Source organism: Chlorocebus sabaeus, chromosome 7 (genome assembly GCF_047675955.1).
Source record: "Chlorocebus sabaeus isolate Y175 chromosome 7, mChlSab1.0.hap1, whole genome shotgun sequence".
In the NCBI taxonomy this organism is placed as follows: Eukaryota; Metazoa; Chordata; class Mammalia; order Primates; family Cercopithecidae; genus Chlorocebus; species Chlorocebus sabaeus.
Window position 1 is genome coordinate 57298102 of NC_132910.1, and position 23354 is coordinate 57321455.

The 23354-nt window shown below is 34.4% G+C and overlaps 1 protein-coding gene across 3 annotated transcripts in view; it reads left to right on the forward strand.

The window, feature by feature from the left end:
* The first annotated feature begins 4 nt into the window (after window positions 1-4).
* Window positions 5-23354, forward strand: part of GSTCD (glutathione S-transferase C-terminal domain containing) — a 133447-nt gene continuing 110097 nt past the window's right edge. The window contains exons 1-5 of one of the 3 annotated variants that reach the window (XM_007999443.3): window positions 107-211; window positions 9326-9772; window positions 10787-11254; window positions 18283-18534; window positions 21162-21255. In XM_007999443.3, the coding sequence (XP_007997634.1) occupies window positions 9347-9772; window positions 10787-11254; window positions 18283-18534; window positions 21162-21255 (1240 nt within the window). In that variant the 5' untranslated portion in view covers window positions 107-211; window positions 9326-9346. Of the gene's footprint in view, window positions 212-295; window positions 402-9325; window positions 9773-10786; window positions 11255-18282; window positions 18535-21161; window positions 21256-23354 lie in introns of those variants that run through there. The other 2 variants (XM_007999446.3, XM_007999448.3) reach the window with 2 other exon arrangements.

Here is a 23354-nt window from a genome sequence, read left to right on the forward strand (position 1 = left end):
GATTATGAATGACGGCCGGCGGGAGTATTTTCCAGATAAACTAGCTGTCTGTCGTTTTTCTCCTGGCCTCTGTGGAAGCGAGTGGTCTGCGGGCAGCAGCTCCCAGAGGCAGCCTGGGAATTCCAGCTCGGGCTGGGCGGGAAGGCGCAGGCGGCCCAGGTCGCCGACACGCTCACGCACCCTACCTGCCTGGCCGCGCCTCTGCGACCAGGTAAAGAGGGCGCTCGGGCCGCCGGCTTCTCAGCCTCCGCGACCCCCTAAGGACCGCTCTTTTCTTCGGAGGTCTATAGGGCTGAGGATGTGGGGGAAGGGTGGGAAGGATAAGGGCGTGGTATCATCGTCCTGATTTTCCTCAAGCCCTGGGGCCGCCTCAAACTCCTTTTTGGCCACTCCTGCTGAAGGTGCGGGTTGAGGGCTCTGGGCTCCTCAGTAGTACGCGTTTCCCAGTTTCCCCCTAGCCAATCCCTCGTGTCTTCCTCTGCTGGAGAAATGGGACAGCTTCCAGTTGGAGGCGTTGGTGGGAGTGGTTTGATGTTTGCTGTTAAGTGTAATTTCAGACCTCTTGGGTCACACTTTTAACTTCTCTTCTCTCTTTGGCATTGAGTTTTCCATTCCAGCCCTTCCTAATTGCAGAAAGCAGTTCTATGTGAATACTACCTAACATTTACTCCAAAGGACTTGCCTCATTTTGGGCCATTTGCTTATGTTTTGTCATCACAGCGGTATCTCTTCGGTTTTTAACTTCTGTGGAAAGTTTAACTTGCATGAAAATTGCTTTGGCTTCAAAAACGTTTGCTAATACACGTACTTCCATCCCAACTTTCCACCTGGTTTTGGGATTAGATGACTTGTTTTTTTCCTCTTTATTCTTAATGCCAGGATCCCATTCCTTGTCATAAAGTCTTGAATATCAAGAAAATGCCAGCCTTAGTAATATATCGTGTGCTACATTATTGTTAAAGAAGGTGGTGTATTTCTGTTTTATCTAAGCTTATCGGTAAAAGCAGTGTTTACAGGAGAAAAGGCAAAAGCTAGCAAGAACTAGTGATGTGACAATTTTCAACATGTAAACATGGTTATTTAAATCCATGATAATAAACTGTTATAACACAACTAAATGATTCGCTGTCATATTTAATAAATCAAACATTAAGCTATGTGGGTTTAAAAAAAAAACTGCCTGATTGGCGGCACACACCACTGAGAGGATTGCTTTAAGCATACTCATTACTAAAAATCGTGTATTACACCTGTAGGTATCATTTTGTGAGGCCTCACTTCAAAAATAAGACTGAAAAGGTCAATGAGATTTGAGAGTCATCTTATCAGTTCTTTTTATTTTATATATTTTGCACTTTTTTTTTTTTTTTTTTTTTTTGCTTTAATTTAAACAGAGCTCAAACTTGAGCGTCTCTAGTAGTGGGCCCATCAAGTTTTTGTTTTGTTTTGTTTTGTTTTGAGACGGAGTCTCTCTCAGTCACCTGGGGATGGAGTGCAATGGCCTGATCTCTCCTCACTGCAACATCCGCCTCCCGGGCTCAAGCAATTCTTCTGCCTCAGCCTCCTGAGTAGCTGGGATTACAGGCGCCCACCATCACACCCGGCTTATTTTTGTATTTTTAGTAGAGGCGGAGTTTCACCATGTTGGCCAGGCTGGTCTCAAACTCCTGACCTCAAATGATCCGCCCGCCTGGGCCTCCCAAAGTGCTGGGATTACGGGCGTGGGCCACCGCGCCCGGCCTGTTTTTGCTTTTTTAAATTTGTTTTACTTGTAGCTTTTGTATCATCTGTGATTTTTAAACAAAAATAGATACTGAGTATCCAATTAGCTTTTCTAACAAAGAATAAATACTGAATATCCAATTAGCCTTTCTAATAGCAACAATTTAGCAGCCCTCAAAATTAACAAATTCTGGAGCCAGCTAACTAATACATCTGTAGTATACACGGTTCCCTGGTGTATGTGTGTTTATTCTAAGGTATTTAATGTAGTTTATGGAATTCTGTTATGCAGAATATTGGAACACTTGGAATGCAGATATTTAAACCATGTACATTAAAACAAGCACAGGTATTGTTTGCTGTGAAAATTAAGTAATTTTATTTCGTACTTGATGTTAGCCATTTGCGCTGTGGATCACTGTTAATTATGAGGTCTGGTTTAGCTGCAGGCATTATGGCTCCATGGCAACAGATGATTCCCTGATTCTCCAGAGAGAAGATTACACCCTTTGTTTATGGCTAAGGTTACAGTAAGCTTTTCACTTAAAAACTTTTTTCCTACTTCTTTACCAGATAAGAAAACAGCTAATTTTAATCATTGGCTTTTGTTCTCTAGGACTTAACTGCATCCCATATTACATATTTAATGAGCTTGAAAAAATCTCAGTTTTTTTCTTATCTTTTTTGACTTTAAATATTTAAGGTAATTGGCTGCTATCTGTTGAGGGGCAAGCTTTTTTTTGTTGTTGTTGGTTTTTTTTGGTTAAATCTATGCTATTGTAATAAAATAGGGTGCAATATTCAACCAAATAGTGTTGTTTTATGAAAAACATAAAACCAAAGCTAAGTTATAAAATTCAAAATATTGAACATATGATGTAGGAGAGAATTTTTAGCAGGTTTAAATTTTAATCTTTAAGAAAACAGTTTGTGATTTTTCATACTTATAAACTGTGTTGAACTTCTTATTTTGTACAATGGGTTAGTATGCACATGGATTACGGGTTTCACATTTATATTTTACCTTTCATGATTCCCTGGCTTTCAGTCTCAGTAATAACTATGTTTTTTCAGTGTTTGGGTGGGAAAAACTTTTCAATCAATATAAATCCCTTACCTTTCATGGAAAGACGCTTGAAAATATAAAGCATAATTTGGGTTTTGCCCATCAAAGTTTGCATTTTTTTTTGTTTTTTTTTTTTTTGTTTGTTTGTTTGTTTTGTTTTGTTTTGTTTTTGAGATGGAGTTTTCCCCATGTTGCCCAGGCTGGAGCGCAATGGCACCATCTCGGCTCGCCGCAACCTCTCCCTCCCAGGTTCAAGCAATTCTCCTGCCTCAGCCTCCCGAGTAGCTGGGAATACAGGCATGCCCCACCACGCCTGGCTGATTTTTTTTTGTATTTTTAGTAGAGACGGGGTTTCTCCATGTTAGTCAGTCTGGTCTCGAACTCCTGACCTCAGGTGATCAGCCCCGGCCTCCCAAAGTGCTGGGATTACAGGTGTGAGCGACCGCACCTGGCCCAAAGTTTGCATATTTTAATAGTGCCAATTGGTAAGGAATTTGCTTATAAATTATAAAGAAATAATAGTAGCTAGTATTTATTTAAGGACTTAATATGTGACAAGCTTTGTTCTGTACAGCACACTACATGGTAGGTACAGTTATTGTCTCCATTTTATAAGTGAAGAAACAGATATGCAGAAAAGTTTTTTATAGCTACTAAGAATCAGAACCAGGATATTTGCACCCAGGTAGTCTGGCTCAACAGTCTTGGCTCTAATCTATTACTTTATAATTGTTGTTTTATAAATATTCTCGCTAGGCACATGTATGAAGTCTAGTTAAGATTCTTAGTTCCTTTGCCCTGGATTTAAGTATACATAAAAACTTCTGTGCTTGCTTTATTTATGAGTTTGGTTAGATTCCATTTATATTTTTCCCAATTCACCTCATAAAGGTGATCTTATTTCTTCATTTTAATTTATACTTAGTTGATCCTTAAAATAGATTTATTAATTTGGAAAAGAAAGAATGGTGTCATGAAGAACGAAATTCATGTTGTACCAAGAATAAAGTTATTAACAATACTCTCAGACAGTGATTTCTAACATTCATGTATGCACATTCATTCCTTGAACTAAAGTTTGAGTTCATTAAACACTGGAGATATTATAGTGTTAGGTGATAAGAGCTATGAAGAAAAAGGGACGCTAGGTGAGAGGCTAGGGAGTGCTTTTTCAATTCAGGCAGTCAGGAGAGGCTGTTCTGAGTTAATATTTATGCAGATAAATCAATGAAATGAGGGAGCAAGCCATGTGAATCTCTTGGAGAAAAGCATTCTAGGCAAAGAAATAGCAAGTACAAAAATTCTCAAGTGGGAGCATTTCTGGCACCTTCCAAAAACAGCAAGGACAACTGTGGCTGGAAGGGAGTGAAGAAGGATAAGAGATGAGGTCAGAAAGGGATAGCTAGGGTCACAGTAGGCCTATAGGCCATAATAGGAAATTTGGATTTTATTCTGAGTGTGCTGAAGAGCCACTGGATGGTTTTGAGCAGGAGACATCTGATTTATGTTTTTAAGGATCATCCTGTTGTTGGAGAATGGACTGTTTTATGGCAAGTGGAGGAAAACAGTTAATAGGCTTTTGCAGTAGTCCTTGTAAGCACTGGTGATGACTTAGATTAAGGTGGTAGTGGTAGAGGTGCTAAGGAGTTGGATTTAGCGTATACTTCAAAGGTAGAGATGGCAGGGTCTGAGAGAGAGAAGAAAAGAAGTTGAGTGGGACTTTTGAGTTTTTGGCCTGAGCATCTGGTTGATTGGTGTTCCCATTTTACCAGGAAGTAGAACACTAAGGGAAGAGGAGCAGATTTAGAAATCTACATGGAGATGTCAGGTAGAATACAGGAGTCTGAAATTAGGGGAGAAGATATGGCTGGGATATACATGTAAGAGTCAGATAATATTTAAAGCTATGGCACTGGAGATCACCCAGAACAGTGCTGTCATATTGTGAGTTGTGCCCCATTAATGAGTCAGGAAATCAATGTAATGAGTAACAACCAGCATTTAAAAAAACAAGCACAGAGGAAAAAATATCAGATTTATCCCATACAGTAGGATAAGTATTGCTTCATGACATTTTTGTTTCCATTTTATTCAGTGTATTGTGTGTTACATTATAAAATGTGTAACTAATTGTGTGGCATGATCACAAGTGTGAAAACCAGTATTCAAAGGATGGAGTGTGGATTGAGAAGAGGGCAAAACACTGAGCTGTGGGTCACTGAGCCATCTGCAGAGTAGCCAATAAAAGGAATCAGGAAAGAATTGCCAAAGGATTTAATCCAGTGCAGAAACTTGTCAAATAACCCAGGGATGGAAGTTTATATCAAGGATTACTGAGACCAGCATACTTGCTTAGAATAACATAATATCTGACGATTTTCACTTTGGTAAAATTGCTTCAATTTATGAAATTTTATTTATAAATAGTACTATTATATTAGAACAATACCTATTCTTAAATGTCTCTAAATAAGATCTTTTATAAATTTAATTAATACTTTTGGACTGATGTACAATTCTCATCTCTATAATGGAAATAAAATACTTTTAAGGATTGTGAGCTTTGGAAGTAATGCACATGTTCTGTGTGCTCAGCACATAGTAGGTAGATGATAAAATGTATGTACTATTTAAAACTTTATTTACCTAACATTTATTGAGCTCCTATCAAATTGTCACAAAGATAACTTATTTGAAAAAACAAAAAACAAAACACAGGTTGATAATTTGCAGCGATTATGCACTTTTTGGTCTTCATTATATAATATATAATTTATCTAATATATAATGTTGTACATAATGCCATAGATCTTGACTTGAATTTTGATCACAAAATTTTCAAGCTTTGTTTTTTCTGGACTGTGGAGAAGTATGCTTATTTTTAATAGTTTACTGTTTGTCTCTCTCATTCTCTGTGTTTTATCAAGGCTAAGATATATTCATTAGAATGAAAGTGCAAAAAAAAAAAAATTCTGAATGCCTAAATATTAAACCTATGACTAATTCCACCATTTAAAAATATATTAGAACTTTCCTGAGTAATGAAATCAAAGCCATAATCTTTTCTTTTTACCTACTTATTAATTCACCAAGATTCCCAAGCAAACTGGCATGTCCGGGAAAGAGATGCACACTCTATTTAATATCCTGAAGTTTGTGGTTTTGTCTGCTACTTTCTCACTCCCTCTCTGGAGAGTGGCACCTGTCAAAGCTGAGAAAGAGCAAATTACTCTATTTCTGTGCTTGGCAAGAATGTAATATGGAGTAACAAGAGCTATGCCCCAGAAGCCCTAGAGACAGAAGTTGAGTCTATAGTACCTACCTTCTTAAAGATCATGACGTAAAATGAATGAACTAAGGCATTCTCAAGCTAGGAAAGAAAAAAGAAGAGGGATTTTTTTTTTTTTTTTTTTTGTCTGTGATATTTGCATACTTGGAGCAAATAGTGGTTCTTCTCTCTAAAAAGGCACAGTGCAAGCCAAAAACATCACATTTGTACAGGTTTACTAAATAATATTTATTTTAAAAATTATATTAGTACATAATAGGGAAACATTATTCAAGGAGAGTAATTTTTTATTTTTTTACTCTAAGATCATTAAGTAACATTTTTAATCTCCCAGGGGGAAAACCAACATCTATATTTTTAAGAAAATACGTTAAGAATCAACAGTACTTTGTTGCATTGTCTCTCAGGCATCTCATTAATTTTTAGATATCACCATGGGCAAGTTACTGCTATTCTGTTTTGCTGACATTTAGCATTTTAAGTGCTAACAATGAGAAGAGTTTATAGAATATGTCTAAAACCCTATTGTCATATTCTTATGTGCCTTGCAACGTGGCAAATTTGTACTTTTTAAAAAATATATTTCTACACATCTTAAAAGCTATTAAATAGCATGGCTTTGTTTCCAGTTTTTAAAAAGTGTTATGATGAGGCTTATAATTACTGTTTTTTAGACTGCTGGGCAAATGATGAAATCAGTCATGTTTTCTTTCAAATCTGCTTTCTTGAAACACTTACGGATCAGTCATTCTTCTTTTTATTATCCTACTGGCAGGAGAGTGAGTCCAGAGCAAATTCCTCATAAAGACTGTTAATTCCTGGAAAGTGTGGTTGGTTCTTTTTGCCCTAGTGTTGTTACAGATCTCACTTTGTTTGACTGTTTTTAAGGACTCATAGCATAAAGGTGTTATATTAATAATGAAAATGTTTCCAGAGCTCTATTCAGCTTTATTTAAAAAACAAAACAAAACAAACCTTTGATCTTTAATAAATACCTTTGATCTTTAATAAATACCTTTTTGTTTAAAAATTATCTCTCGGTGACAAAAATTTTAAAAAATAAGCTCAGGGAGAAAATGGCATCTGTAAGTTAAAAAGTTGTTCCTTTTACAGTACGTAAAATAATTTTGCCCCAGATAATCTTTTAAGAAGTAACAAATCATGGTATGTATCTGTTACATTTTAATAGAATAAATATAAAATAAAGCAGTAGTGATTATTTGTATTATTAAGAAACTTTATAATACTTTACTAACTATATTTCTTTTTTATAATGGATTATAAGTTATTCGCTTTTAAAGAATGAAGAACTAAGAGGCTTGAAGTGTTCAGGTTTTGTTTCAGATTTTTTTAAAAAAGGAATTTAAAATATTAAAGAAAATTTAGTATGATGGTTTTCTAAAATTAAGTGTACACTAACATTTTGAATACACTTAAAAGACGAGAGGTGCACGTGTACTTTTTAAAAGCTTTTAAAGTAATTTTCCTTCTAATATGTCATGTTTCTGGTACATATATCCATGATGAATGCTTTTAAAGAGTGCCATCTAGTGTCAGTTTTGGAATAATTGTAATTTATGGATTAGAACATTGGGAATTTTTGACCCAGGAAATGTGTAAACATAAAAAGACAGGACAATTGATAAAAACTTAAGGAATATGACTTGAAAATAGCCATGAAGAATCTGATCTCAAGACTGTGTGTGTTTGCACCTTTAACCAATGTGTATATTTATCTCTGCTTTCATTTGTCAAATACTGCTTGCTTATATATATAATAAGCATATAAAGCAGTGAACAAAAAATTTTTACTCATGGAACATTCTAGTTGTGGGAGACAAATAATGAAATATGGTATATCACCATAGCAATAAGCGCTATGGAGAAAAAGCATAGATGGAAATACAAAGGTTTTTTTCAGGAAGCGTGGGGACTGGGGTTTGTGATTTAAATTGAGTAGTCAGGGAGGATCTCAGTAAGAAGTTGCCATTGAATAAATAAATACCTGAAGGAAGTGAGGAAGTGTTCTAGGTACTGGAAACACCAAGTGCAAAGGCCCTGATGTGGGAATGTACCTAGTGTTTTAGCAGGGGTCCCCCAACCCAGGGCCCAGGACTAGTACCCGTCTGGGGCCTGTTAGGAACCCCACCTCAAAGTGGGAGGTGAGCTGCAGTAAGCCAGCGTTACTGCCTAAATGTCATCTCCTGTCAGATCAGCAATGACGTTAGATTCTTATAGGTGCTCCAACCCTATTAACTGCACGCAGGAGGAATCTAGGTTGCACATTCCTTATGAGAATCTAATGCCTGATGATCTGAGGTTTCATCCGGAAACCATCCCCATCCCCCTACCAACCCCTCATGGAAAAATTGTCTTTCATGAAAGTGGTCCGTGGTGCCAATAATGTTGGAGATGGCTGTTTTAGAGGAATAACAGTCTACTTTGGCTGGAACAGTGAGCAATGAAGAGAGTTAATGAGACAAACTCAGAGACATAAAAGAGGACTAGATCAAAGAGATTTTTGTAGGCTGTTGTAGAAACTTTGGCTTTTCTCTAAGGAGAATGGGAAGACCTTGGAGGGTTTCGTTATGGGGGTGTAAAGGAAAAGAACGGTGTAAACTGAGATGGGGAAGACACATAAGGAGCAGGTTTGAGGGTGGGAGAGAATAAGGAACTAGATTTTGGACATGTTAACTTTAAGATATCTCAGCTCTCACTATCCATGTTATGGGGAAATTTAAATATTTTTATATTATGATTTAGCACTCAGCAGCTATCACTTGAGTAGAATCTACTTCTCCTAAAAGAATGAATGTCCCCTCCCTATTATTTTGTAGGGTCATAAAAAAGAAGCAGTATGGAAGGACCAGCACTGGCAAAACTTCTCAAGGATATTATCCCCAGACAGCTCTCAGTATTCTTGGTTAATTTATTTCCCCTTCTGTTTATCTCCTGTTCTCACCTATAGTGAGACCCCAAAGTACTTGATTGGGAGGGCTCTATTGGGAAGCACTGGGGTTTGCTCATTTTAAAGGAGCTGTTGTAAAATTTCTTCTAATGCTAGTCAATTGCAAAGGGTGGAGTTTTTTCTTTTGGAAGTCATTTAGTCAGTCTTCAGAAACAAACCTTATAGCATTATTATCTACTGCAAATTTTTGCTGATTTCTAGAACAGGCTTTTGAAACATTCACTTTTAGCTTCTAAATTATTATATTCTAAGACCATAATCATTACAATTTATACTTTAGGTGACTCAATGAAAGAAGAAAATGAAAGCCATAAAGAAAAGTCTTACAGAAGAAGAATACCTATATCTGGACTTTTCTCACCAAACAAAAGGATGCATCTTTCCTCTTCATACATCTGTAACTTTATTTCTGTTATCTTACTGTGACTGTAAAATCTTTAAAATTTGCTTAGTCGTCACCAAAGAAGTGAGTACAGATAGTTCACTACTAAGAGATGATCTGATCCAGGATGTTGAAATACAGATTATTTCAAGGCAAGAGCTCCCACCAATAGTCCAGAATTGCTGTTTGCCTGCAGTAGTAGAACGATCAGACAATTTTTGTAGAGCAGGACTTGCCGTTGTATTGAGACACATAATCCAGAAATCCTATGAAGCAGACCCCTTAAAGAAGGAACTTTTGGAACTTCTGGGCTTTAAAAAGACTTGCTTGAAAGCCTGTGCTGAAGTAAGTATAATGTCTCTTTTCTGTTATTTGAAGCTATAGAGTGATAACATAATTACTTGACCATTTAATATTTTAACTTCCTATTAGAAATAAAAGTTTATTTTAAAAAACCACAGTAACCAATGAAATAAGGTAGCCCTTTGATATAGTTTGAATATTTATCCCCTCCAAATTTCATGTTGAAATGTGATCCCCAATATTGTTGGGGGTGGGACTTGGTAGGAGGTGTTTGCGTCATGGGGGCAGATGCCTTATAAATGACTTGGTGCTCACTGGGGTAATGAGTGAGTTCTTGCTCTGTTAGTTCACTAGAGATCTAGCTGTTGAAAAGCGTCTGGTACCTCCTCCTTGCTCTCTCTTGCACCCTCTCTCCCCATGCGACACACCTGCTTTCTCTTTGCCTTCTACCATGACTAAAAGCTTCTTGAGGTCCTGACCAGAAGCAGATGCTTCTTGTATAGTCTGCAGAACCATGAGCCAAATAAACCTCTTCACTTTATAAATTACTCAGCCTCACCTATTCCTTTACAGCAATGCAAAATGGGCTAATACACCCTTTACGTGTGCCAATATTTCAGTGCAGTATTGAAAAATAAGAATTAAGACTTAATTTATAAAGTTTGGAGACATTTTTAGAAAATAACTTTTTTTTCTTTATTTTAGTTATGTTGATTTTTAAACAGAATGTTTACATATAAATAGGAACTCAAATAGTAATGCTTTGGAAGTCCTGCTTATTGTAGGATCTAGGAGAATGACAGGACAGGGGAGGTATATTTTTAAGGCTTTAAGAAGTAATGATTTATTTAGTAAGGGGAATACAGGAATGCTAAACCTCTTTTGCTTAATGTTTTTACTTTTAAAACACCGTGATGTGTCTCCTGATGTAACATAAAAGCCTAACCCAGGGATGATTTAGCCCAAAACTTATTTCCCAATAGGATGGTTATTTTTTCTCAAGTTATGTTGAAATTAAAAAATCCTTTCATTTCTTGTTTTGTTTTTGTTTTGTAGGTTAGTCAGTGGACCAGGCTATGTGAACTCACCATCCCTTTGGCTATTGAGAATTTTCTCAGAGAGTCTTCTGACCAGCCCCCAACTATACCTGTAGAAATACTACAGCTAGAGAAAAAGCTTAGTGAGCCTGTTAGAGTGCATAATGATGATAAACTCCGCAGGCAGAAACTCAAGCAACAGAAAGCTGATGGAGTTGGGCCTCCCCTTACTAAGGGAAAGGCAAAGAGCGAGGTCCACACGCAGGAAACATCTGAAGAGTTGGACTCTGCATCTGAGAGTCTGGAACTGAAAGTGGCATTCTCAAAGCTCACAGTGCAAGAAGAACCAGCTACTACCAACAGAGAGCCTTCTCACATCAGAAAAGCAAAAGCCTCCGACCTTCCACCTCTGGAGCATGTGTTTGCAGAAGGGCTTTACTTCACTCTGGCAGATATCGTGCTCTTGCCCTGTATCCACCATTTCTTGGTAAGGTTTCATCTGGACTGTACACATTACTATGAGTTTCGGTCTATGAAATTGCCTAGGTTTGAATTTTTATTCTAATTCTTATTGCCAGTATGCTGCTGGACAAGTTATTAACATCTTTCTCCATTTTCTTATCTGTAAAATGGAGATAATGTACCTATCTAAGAGGAAAAATGTAAGGAACAAATTAAAGTTTGTGTGAAGTATGGAGAACAGTGCTTGGCACATAGTAAGCTGTCAGTCAATGTTAGTAATTATTATGACTTTTAATGTGAAATTGCTAAAATGTTAACAGTTGTTATTATTAACTTCAAGTTTCTATTGTGATTACTTTCTAATATTAGAAGGTCCAAGTCGGCTCTGTGGTACCATGGATAGTCCGTTGGACTTCTACTATTAGAGGATCCAGTTAAAAAAAAACAAAAACTAAAAATCTTGTCAGCTAAATTTTATAATTATTAGTCACTTAAATTAATCTTATATTAGGTATTATCAAATTGAAAATATTTTATTCTGACCTGTATGCTTCTCCGTTCTCTCTGAGATTAAAGTAGCTGGCTCTGTTATTATGTGCTGGGGGAGGATAGAAAGTTTTCTGAGTAGGAAGATCTCTGTCTCTCTCTCTTTCTCTCTGTCTTACACACACACACACACACACACACGGACATGCACACACACATTCCCTCTGTGCAGGAAAAAAGAACAGGGTGAAAATAATACCAGAGTGAACATAGGAAGCATAGCTCTCTGCAGCCTTCTAATTGGTTTTCAAGAGTTGCATTGCTTTTTGCTTTTGTTTTGTTTTTTTTCTTGGAAGCATTTCCCCCTTTTCCCTACTAAGGAATCAGATATTAGATTTCATTCTCATTATATATCACCAACAATTCAGGTATCTTTTGACAGAAGAGACTTCTATTGAAAATCTATGTATTTGAAGGCTTTGCTTCACAAGTAAATTAGGCAGTATTGATCAATTGTTATTTTCTTAAAGAACATTTCTCTTCTCCTCAAAATTGAACCAAACTTGGCAACCAAAACAATGTAAAAATAGGGAGATCCAGGAATTGTTTAGATGTTGATTGGTATTTTAAATGCCAAATGTCATAATTTAATAGAGTCCACAGAGTTGAGTGGGAAGAAGACATTGATTTTTAAATTTTTTCCTAGTCAAATGATTTCTAGATTCTCTTCTCTATGATCCCTCTCCTCTATTACCAAGTTCAGTCATTAGAGCAGTCATTTGATACATTATGAAATACTTGGTCTTCTGTCTTCTTGACTTCTTTGGATAACTGTGTTTCCAGTTTCATCAGAATTGAATGAAAGTAGCATATCCATTCCTTTATTGAAGAAATTTATTAAAATGATATGAATATGTAAACTAATTCTTGAAATATTTTCCTTCGTTCCTTTGTATTTTTACTGGATTTTTTTTTTTTTTTTTTTTTGAGATGGAGTCTTGCTCTGTCACTTAGGCTGGAGTGCAGTGGTATAAACTTGGCTCACTGCAACCTCTGCTTCCTGAGTTGAAGCAATTCTCCTGCCTCAGCCTCCCAAGTAGCTGGGATTACAGGTGCACACCACCATGCCCAGCTAATTTTTCTGTTTTTTAACTAGAGACAGGGTTTCACCATGTTGGCCAGGCTGGTCTTGAACTCCTGACCTTGTGATCCGCCCACCTCATATTTTCAGGAATTCATCTTTCTTTGATAAAGCCTTGATACTTGTTATATTTTTCTCCTTTAAATCATCTTGGGTAGTAAAGAAGTCATTTTAATTCATAGAGTGGTTATGTTGGCAAACCTTTTTGCTTGAATTAACATACATTGAGGTGAATGGAGTGACCATCCGAATGATCAGAATCAGGATCAAGTTCATCATCAGTAATCAAGGTCAAGTTACCAGAAGCATAAAACTGAATCTAGGGACAGAATATTTAGTCACAGGAATAAAGTCAAGGACATAAAAGTAAGGAGTCAGTTTTGCTAAGTCAAGGTTTGAATTCCTAAGAGTCAAAATGAGAAGAACTAGGGAAAATACCCAGTTCTGATAAACAGAATAAAACCAAAGATGGAAAACAATAACAAGTAGAATGGATGAGGTGTTTTTTTTGTTTTGTTTTTTTTAATTAGTCAGAGACAAACATGGAAGGGCTAAGGTATTATGTATAAAGCTGCTGCAAGCTCTTTTTTTTCAGAAAATACTTTATTACTTTACAAAGTTAACCCGTGATGGCTCAGCACCTCTTAAAGAAAGGGGCCTGACGATACCCTCTCCTCTGAAAAGTCTTAGAAATAGATTTAAAAGGAATAAATTAATATGTACACTCATGTTTCCCCCTCTTTAATCCATTTACTAGAATTTTCTGGTAGATAGCATATCAAGCATATGGGAGAAGTAGCAATGAATAGCTATACTAGGGCAAAATCCTACTGTTCCAATACTAGAAGATTGTATGTTATTTTTCAAGTGGTACTAGTAAGCAAATACACTTTGGTAGAAGTATTTAAAACATTATTGTACTCCTATAAGACAGAAAGGTTGCATTTTATAATTTTATAAAATCTTCTTGTAATTTGAACACTTATGATTTGATTTTCTACATTTTAACTTCTAATGCTTTGAATTGAGTTTAAATACACACACACACACACACACACACACACACACCCCTTTATTAGCTTAGGTAAAATCATTCCTCTTTTAGAAATTGATTTTTTAGCAAAACTAAATACCTCTTCCTGTGTTCCCATTGGCATAAAATTGGGAACCTCACTTTTTGCTGGCATATTGCAAAAATGGTAGATGCTACTTATTTAGTGGTAAATTTGTATTTTCTGTGTCTTCTCCTATGCATTAGGTCCTCAAGAGCTTTTAGCTTTAACTCACCACTTCTAATTTATAAGTAAAAAACGGAGAACTGGGATTATATTTCCATTTAGATAGGTTGTTTACTGTTTTTTCTCTGCTTACACTGCTCACCTAAACATCTGTGAGTATATTTTCAAAAAAAGAGGTATGACTAAGGAAATGATATAAAATAACAAAATATTTTATATAATAAGTGATTGTAAAGGAATGCAAAGGAGGAAATATTTTGAATAGATGCAACATCTTGCTTCTCTTTTTATTCAGACAATTTTTTTTGCCCTTTAATGACAATTAACTACAGAGTTACTAAAATACTATTTTTGCTTTGGTAGCTGTACTTTTTTAAAAAAAACCATTGTTTTAAAAATAAATTATCTTTTTTTTTTCTGGTCCTTAAAGAACTCTGTGATATTTATAATGGTTTTGATCTTATGAGCCAGGTAACTATTTGGTAATCATTTCTTATGAAGAAATTTAATTTTCATTTCACAGAGTTTTCATTAGCAACTTCCTTAAATATATCTTCATGAGTGTAATGAATTGGTTCAGTACCTTCTGAGCTGTCTAGATCTTAGTAGAGTGGCCTGGCATGTTGATTAAATGGAGTGGCCTGTCACACAGAGTAAACCTCCTCACTTTCTTTTAAATATGAATTATTGTTATTTAATTGCAACTTCATTTCAAAAGAAAGGAAAGATGCCGCGTACATCTAACAAATAAGAATAAGTCACTAAAAAGACGAGTACAGGAAAGATGAAGAAAAGAGAACATTTATAGTGTGATTATCATGTCTAAAGATACGTTCCCGTAGCACCTAATCTATTTCCAAGCAATTCAGAATTCTTGAGAGAATTAATAAACTTTTTGGCTCTCAGGGTGCCTTAGAGAGTATTTTTCAAACTTTTTTTTACTTTAACTCAGTAAATACCGATGGCCCTCCATATCCATGTGTTCTGCATTCACGTATTCAACCAAGCGCAGATTTAAAATATTTGGAAAAAATTGCATCTCTACTGAACATGTACCGACTTTTTTCTTGTCATGATCCCCTAAACAATACAGAATAACTATTTGCATAGTGTTTATATTGTAGTAGGTATTAGAAGTAATCTAGGATTTAAAGTATAGGAGAGGATGTGTATAGGTTATATGCAAATACTACACCATTTTATATCAAGGACGTGAGTATGAGTATCCGTGGATTTGGGTGTCTGATACAGGTCCTGAAACCAATCCTTCATGGATACTGAGGGACAACTGTAATACATTTTACAAGTTGAATAAGTGTAGAAATAAATGTGTATCTTTAAATAATATGTTAAAAAATATATAAATAATTACAAAAAAACTTATGGGATGTGTACTCTGATGTTTTCTATTTCATTTTTTAAAAACCTGCTATGTTGATTTCACAACCCCTAAATGAGTGATAAATAGCAGCTTGAAAAATATTGAGGGGATTATTCTCTGAATAAATGGATTCTTTATCATTTGTTTATTCACTCAACAGGGTATTATTTGCAAGGCAGTGTTTTAAGTGCTTCAGTATTCAAAGAGAGTTAGATACAGTCCTTGTTCTTATAATCAATTACTTGTGCTCATTTAATCTTAAAGTCCACATAAAATACAGTATAATATATATGTATGAATTTTTTATTAATTTTCTGTCCTTTCTGTCTCATGCTCTGGTATTACTGCTAGATATATTTGTAGAGATTTCCTGTGACTTGACCTTTTTATTTATCTATCTGTTCATAATCATAAGTCATAATGTGTTTGTGACATAGTGGTCTCTATGGAAACAACATTTGTTGCCTCTCAAAGAAGCAAGAACACTCTAAATTTTAAAGAAAATAGAATTTGGTGGTAGTGCTAGGGAGAAAGCATCTGACCAAGGGAAAACACAAATATATGAGTTTGTGTCAGGAGGAACAATTTCAAATTTTTCTAATTTGAAAAAATAAAAGTATTACTTTAAGTGCTGCTTTTGAAAAAAAGTCTTCCAAATAGTGCTAGTTATCTTTTTTAGTTTTAAATATTTACAATTTTCTCTTTTATCTTTTTACTATTTTCTTTGGTAAAATGTTCTCCTTACCTCATTGTGTAATTTTTAAAAATACGGTTCTCAAAGATACTTCTTACATTATTGGTAAGGAATATCATTTAGATTTTGCCTAATAGTTCACATACAGAGAAGATAGCTTCACACACACAAAAAAATGGAACTTTAGATCACTATTAATAGTACAAGCTCTCCATTTTTACACTTCTGCAGTAAGCTGAAAAATTTCTTTTGAGACCCCTCAAAACACACCAATGATTATAGACTACAGATATTAAATTGTGATAATTTAAAAGTGTTAATTATTTGTGTTGAGGAAGTTAATACTGATTTTAATTCTTTCCCCATTAACCACTTAAACTAATTTGCATAAGTATATATTAAGGATTTTAGGTTTTTGATATAGTGTTGTCCAATTAACTCTATATGCAGTGTGTTAATAACTTATCAAGTATACTGAGGGTCAGAAACAGAGGAATGTGTTCATGGCCATGAATTATAGATGAAAGGGTTTCCAGATTGGAATGCAGTTGATTACAGAGGAGTTCTTAGAGAGAGTTAAAAACATACTACCAATGAAAGATGATAGACAGTTGAATATAAGGTGTAAAATTTTCCAAAATGATTTTCAATTGTACTATTCATAGACATTTGCAAATGCCATTGTTATTTATTTTGATTCTTTTTGGAATTATTATATTCTTCTTTTTCTATTGATGGTTGTTTTCCATTGTATAGATGTACGACAGTTTATCCATTCATCTACTGAAGGGCATCTTGGTTACTTCCAAGTTTTGGCAATTATGAATAAAGATGCTGTTAACATCTGTGTTCAGGTTTTTGTGTGGGCATAAATTTTCAACTCATTTGAAGCACAATTATTGGATTGTATGGTAAGAGTATATTTACCTTTGTAAGGAACTGCCAAACTGTCTTTCAAAGTGGCTGTACTATTTTTCATTCCCACCAGCAATGAATGAGAGTTCCTGTTGTTCCACATGCTCACCATCATTTGGAGTTGTCAGTGTTTTGGATTTTTGCCATTCTGATAGGTGTGTGGTTGCATTTCCTTGTTTTAACTTGTAATTCTCTAATGATATATGATGATGAGCATTTTTTAATATACTTAGTTGCCATCTGTGTATCTTTTTTGGTTGTCTACTCAGATCTTTTGCTCATTTTAATTGTGTTGTTCGTTTTCTCATTGCTGAGTTGCTCCAATTTTTATGCTGTGAAATTAATCACAAAAACATATAAGACATCACTAAAGAAGATATACAAATGGCAAATAATCACATGAAAAGTTGCTCAACATCATTAGTCATAGGGAAATGCAAATTAAAATCACAATGAGACACTGCTATATACCCACAAGAATGACTAAAATCAAACAGACTGATAATACCAAGTGTTGACAAGTTGTGGAGATACTGGAACCTCCATGGATTGCTAGTGGGAATTGTAAAATGGAATGGCAACCGTGGAGAAGATTTTAATTTCTTTAAAAGTTAAATATACAGTTACCATAAAACCTAGCAGTTTGACTCTTAGATTTCCAAAGAAATGAAAAACAGTTCCACATAAACACTGCTACATTATAATGTATAGCAACATTATTTATAATAGCCAACAACCGGGAAAATGCAAATATCTATCAACAAGTGAATGAGTAAGGAAAATACAGTATATCCACACAATGACTACTACTCTTAATAAAAAACAAACAATTGGTCAATGTAACTATATGGATTAACTTCAAAAGCATAATACTAAGTGATAAAGGAAAACCACATTTTATGATTCCATTTGTATGAAAATCTGGAAAAGGCAAAACTATAAACATAGAAAGCTGATCAGTGGTTGTCTGCAACTGACTGTGGAAGCACAGATAGAGTGCAAATGGTCACAAGGGAAATTTCAGGGGTGACGTAAGTGTACTAAAACTAGGTGGTTGCATTACTGCATACATTTACTACAACTCATTGAACTATACATTTAGATGTGTGAATGCTGTGGTTTGTAAAGTTACCTCAACGCAGCTGTTACAAACAAACAAAAGATACATAATAATGTGTTTCATTATTTTCCTACCTAGGTAATTATCTGCAAGAAATTTTCTGAGAAGCTGGTAGAATTTCCATTGCTAGCCTCTTGGTACCAGAGGATCCAGGAAGTGCCAAGAGTAAAAACAGCAGCTTCTAAGTGTGGGATCCAGTTTCTCCATTTACCAAAGTTGTTGACAGTCTCAACTGAGCAGCATCCAAACTTAAGTGAAGTCCCGGGTGTAGAAGAGCACAGCGATCCTTTATTTATAGGAGGACCAAGACCAACCATGGCCAAGTTAATGGTACTTAATTGTGTTATTAACATTTTCTTTCAAAAATTCTATATGATAATGTTGCTGAGCATTCTGCTCAAACTTGTAATCATTTGTTGCCTTTTTTTTTTATAAATTTTATTTGTAGCTTTCTTACTTCACTCTTTGCCAGTTAATATTTCTGCTACTTTTTTCATTTATGTGAAGTATACTAAATTTAAAACTTTTAGTATTATGTATTTTTGGAGCCAAGTAAGTCACAATATATACTTTTAAAAAGCATTTTTCTCAAAACTTTTTTTTTTTCTTTTAATATTCAGGATATTGACCAAAGTAGCATCATACCTGGTCAAGTGTACTATTTTAACATAATCTTTTTCTGTTGTAAAGTTTTGGTCTCAGCCTTTTTTAGTTTGGATAATGATTTCAAGTTAAAGAAATATAAAGATGAGGCTGGACATAGTAGCTTACACCTGTGATGCCAGCACTTTGAGAGGCTGAGGCAGGCCTATCACTTGAGGTCAGGAGTTCGAGACCAGTCTGGGCAACATGGCAAAACCCTGTCTCTACTAAAATTACAAAAATTAGCTGGGTGTGGTGGCATGTGCCTGTCGTCCCAGCTATTCAGGAGGCTGAGGCACCAGAATAGCTTGAACTTCGGAGGGTGGAGGTTACAGTGAGCCGAGATTGTGCCACTGTACTCCAGCCTGGGCGACAAAGTGAGACTCTTACCTCGGGGAAAAAAAAAAAAAAAGAAAAGAAATATAAAGATTAATATCTCAATTTACTTTCCAAGGTTTTGTTTAAATTTGTAATTTTGGAATTCTTCTAATTTTATTTTTACTTTAATCTTTGATTTTAATGTTTTTGTTATATAACAAGCCTGGGCAACAGAGTTAGACCCTGTTTCAAAAACAGAAAAAGCATATGCTTTATTTTTTTCTCACTGGGGCATAGTTTGTTTTCAGTAGTACTAATTGTAAAGTTTTCAACAATGGGCTTTCCTTTCCCTAACATTTGAAATGATCTGCAAAAATATTTTTGCTTTTAATAGGTGATGTGAAGATTTATTTGAATAGAAAATTCATGAAGTAATTTAAGTTATCCATCGAGTTGCACTGGAAAAATATTCATTTTATTTCCCTATTTGGGTTAGGAAGTAATTGAGTTCTGTAGTTAACAGAGTTTACTGATTTAGAAATGGACAGGAAGACTTTGGTAAGGATACCAATTCCTTAACTCTTCAGCTAAGCTCTGTGGCCTATTGATTAAGTAATGAAACATGATTATATAGTTGATTTTAGAAGTTATTGAGGCATGTCTAGATTTTGATGTGTCTTGATTATATGACTACACTGCCAAGGGACCTCTGGTTCACCTCTTGAGTGGATATGCAACTTCTTTTGGAAATGATGAAATGATGAAAATATCTTAAAATAGATAGTGGCAATGGTTGAATTGTGAATATTCTAAAAACCACTGAATTGGATGCGTTAAAAGGAGAAATTGTGTGGTATTATATATAAATTATATCTCAATATAGTTGTGTTTTTTAAAAGACCCTAAGGTAAGAATGAGTTTAGTGAAATGAGAAATAGCAAGAAAGTCAGTGTGGCTAGACTGAAGAAGATAGAAGAGAGGTAGATGATGTCAGAGAGATGTGTTTATCTTTCTGGAGGCAAATGAGTACACAGGGCTTGTAGACCAATAGCCATATCTCTAGCCCTAATGAAAGATTCTTTGTACTATTTCCTTTGGGATGCAAATTCAGCTAGTTTTTGTAATGGAAAATAATCTCATAAACTGATACAAAGCATTTAATGCTGGAATCTCAGAGATTTTTTATTTGAATAGGTTATTCCTAAAGATAAAAGTAACTGAGCCATGGAGAGAGCTAAACATAGATATAGATGTAGATGTAGATATAGATATAGATATAGATATAGATATAGATATAGATATAGATATACACTGTGGACTATGGACCTGGAATGTGATTGGAAGGGATCTGTGAATCCATGTGTATGCCATGCCACTGTACATAGATCAAATAAACAAATGTACAGCTTCTAAGACAGAGAAGGATCCTGCAATTTTTTTAATATATTGAAAAGTGGTTCTAATTCTTGAAAATATTGGGAACTATTTGGTTAAACCAGAGAAATTTTTCTCTAGTGACATTAAAGACGCTTATAAAAGACTAGTATGAGTGGTGTTTTGGGGTATGTGTTAAAGTGGTAGCTTTTAGGCTGTGGTGGTTTTCATATATGTAAACGGAGACCTTGATGGACATATGCAGAGTTCTTTATTATTTCTATGTGGATTGTTTTTGATAACATTTTCATCTTCAGCTGAACTTTCTCTTTGATATCCAATATATTTCTAGGTAACTTATTACTTCTATGGATCTTCTAGTAATAATTTTAAAATAGCATTACTTTTTATTATCTCAATATAAAAAAATAGGATAGTGTGATGTCAAAATACTCAACACACTGTATTTTTATTTAATTAAAACATGTATTTTAGGGAATAGCCGATGATTATTACTATTTATCCTCCTCCTTACCAATATAGAAATATAATTTTTAGCCTTCAAGAATATAATAAGACTATATTAATTCCTTAATTGAGAAAAAGGCTGTTTCCTTTTCTAGGAAAAGGGCATTGAAGTGATGTTTTCTCCCCACCCTTGCCCTACTTGGACTGTTGATTGGAATGTTCTCCCTGCAGCAGTCAGCCCAAAGGAAGGTGAGTTTTCTTTTCTCTTTAAGTTTTATTCATAATTTGGATACTGTCTTCAGATCTGTCTAATAATTCTGTAAATCTCCCTTTGGCTTTATCTAACATTTGATTACACTCTCAGTTGAGTTTTCATTTTATTTTTATTATGAAAATCATATATACACACACACCACTTAAATTTAATATTTCTCACATTTTTCTACATTTGTTTTATTTGTTACTGTTTTTTCTTTGCTGACATATTTTGAAAAAAAAAATTCCAGGTAACATGTCATACTTTAGGACTCATATTTTAAAAATATTAATATCTTAAATAATCACAATGCCATTATCATACCTAATAAAAATTAACAAACTTTAATGATCATCTAATGCCCAATTTATAATCCATTTTCTCCAATTGTTTAAAATATTGTTGAGAAATATTGTTTTATTGTTTGGTTTTAAGTTGAGTGATTATATTTTTCTTTGCTGGAGATTATATTTGGTTTGTTTTTGTTTCTTCTTTATAATTTTTCAAACAGTTATTTTATATTTTATATTTGTTATTTCTAATAGATAATCGTTATTTTATATTTTGTACTTGTTATTTCTAATACTTAATGTTCATAGAGGTATAATTCTGCTGTTTGTTTTTTCTGTTGACTTTATTTCTGGTACCTTATTTTCCTGTGAGTTTTGTAATTTTAGACTGTGAATTCATTTGGGGTTACCTCAATCTGTGGTGTCTTGTGGGACTTGCATTAAGGGTAAATTCCCACAGAAAGGGATTATATTTGCTTATACGTACTGCGACTTAAAACTACTTAGCATTGGTTTTTCAGCTTCAAATTTCTTTAAAAAATGTTTAAATTTATTATTTTTTCATTGACATATGATTGTGCATATTTATGGGGAACAATGTGATATTTTAATACATGTATGCAATGCGTAATGATCAAATTAGTATAATTAGCATATTCATCATCTCAGACATTTATCATTTCTTTGTGTTAGGAACAGTTGAAATCTGCTCTTCCAGCTATTTGAACTGTTATTAATTATAGTCACCAAACAGTGCTGTAGAACCCAGGAACTTATTTTTCTTATCTAGCTGTAATTTTATATCCATTAATGAACTTCTGTCCTTTCCAGCCTCTAGTAACCACTATTCTACTCTCTAATTCTTTAAGACCAACTTTTTTTACCTTCCAAATATAAGTGCGAACATGTGATATTTGTCTTTCTGTGCCTGGTTTATTTTATTTAGCATAATGTCCTCTAAGCTCATCCGTGTTGCTGTGAATGACAAGATTTATTTCATTTTTATGACTGGATAGTACTCCATCATATATATGTACCACATTTTCTTTATCTCTTCTTCTGTTGATGGACACTTAGGTTGATTCCATATCTTGGCTATTGTGAATAGTGCTGCAATAAACATGTAAATGTAGATATCTCTTCACTATACTGATTTCTTTTCTTTTGGATATATATCCAGCAGTGGAATTGCTAGATCCTATAATAGTTCTAATTTCATTTTTGAGAAAAGTCCATACTGTGTTTCATAATGGCTGTACTAGTTTATATTCCTACCAACAGTATATAAGAGTTTTCCTTTCTTTGCATCCTCACCATGTTATTTTTTGACTTTTTAATAATAGACACTCTAACTGGGATGAGAAGATATTGTGGGTTTGATTTGCATTTTCCTGATGACTACTTATTTATTTTTACTATTTAGTTGTTTGAATTCCCTGTGTATTCAGGATATTAATCTTTTGTTGGATGAATAGTTTGCAAATATTTTTTCTCTTTCTGCTGGTTGTCTCTTCACTTTGTTGTTTCCTTTGCTTATATAGGTTTTTAGTTCAATATAATTCTATTTGTCTATTTTTGCTTTTGTTGTCTATGCTTTTATGGTCTTATTCATAAAAACTTGCCCAGTCCAATGTCTAGAAGCATTCTCCTTATATTTTCTTCTAGTAGTTTTATAGTTTTGGGTCTTATATTTAAGTCTTTAATCCATTTTGAGTGGATTTTGGTATATGATGAAAGATAAGGTCTACTTTTATTCTTCTACATATGGATATCCAGTTTTTCTAGTACCATTTATTGAAAAG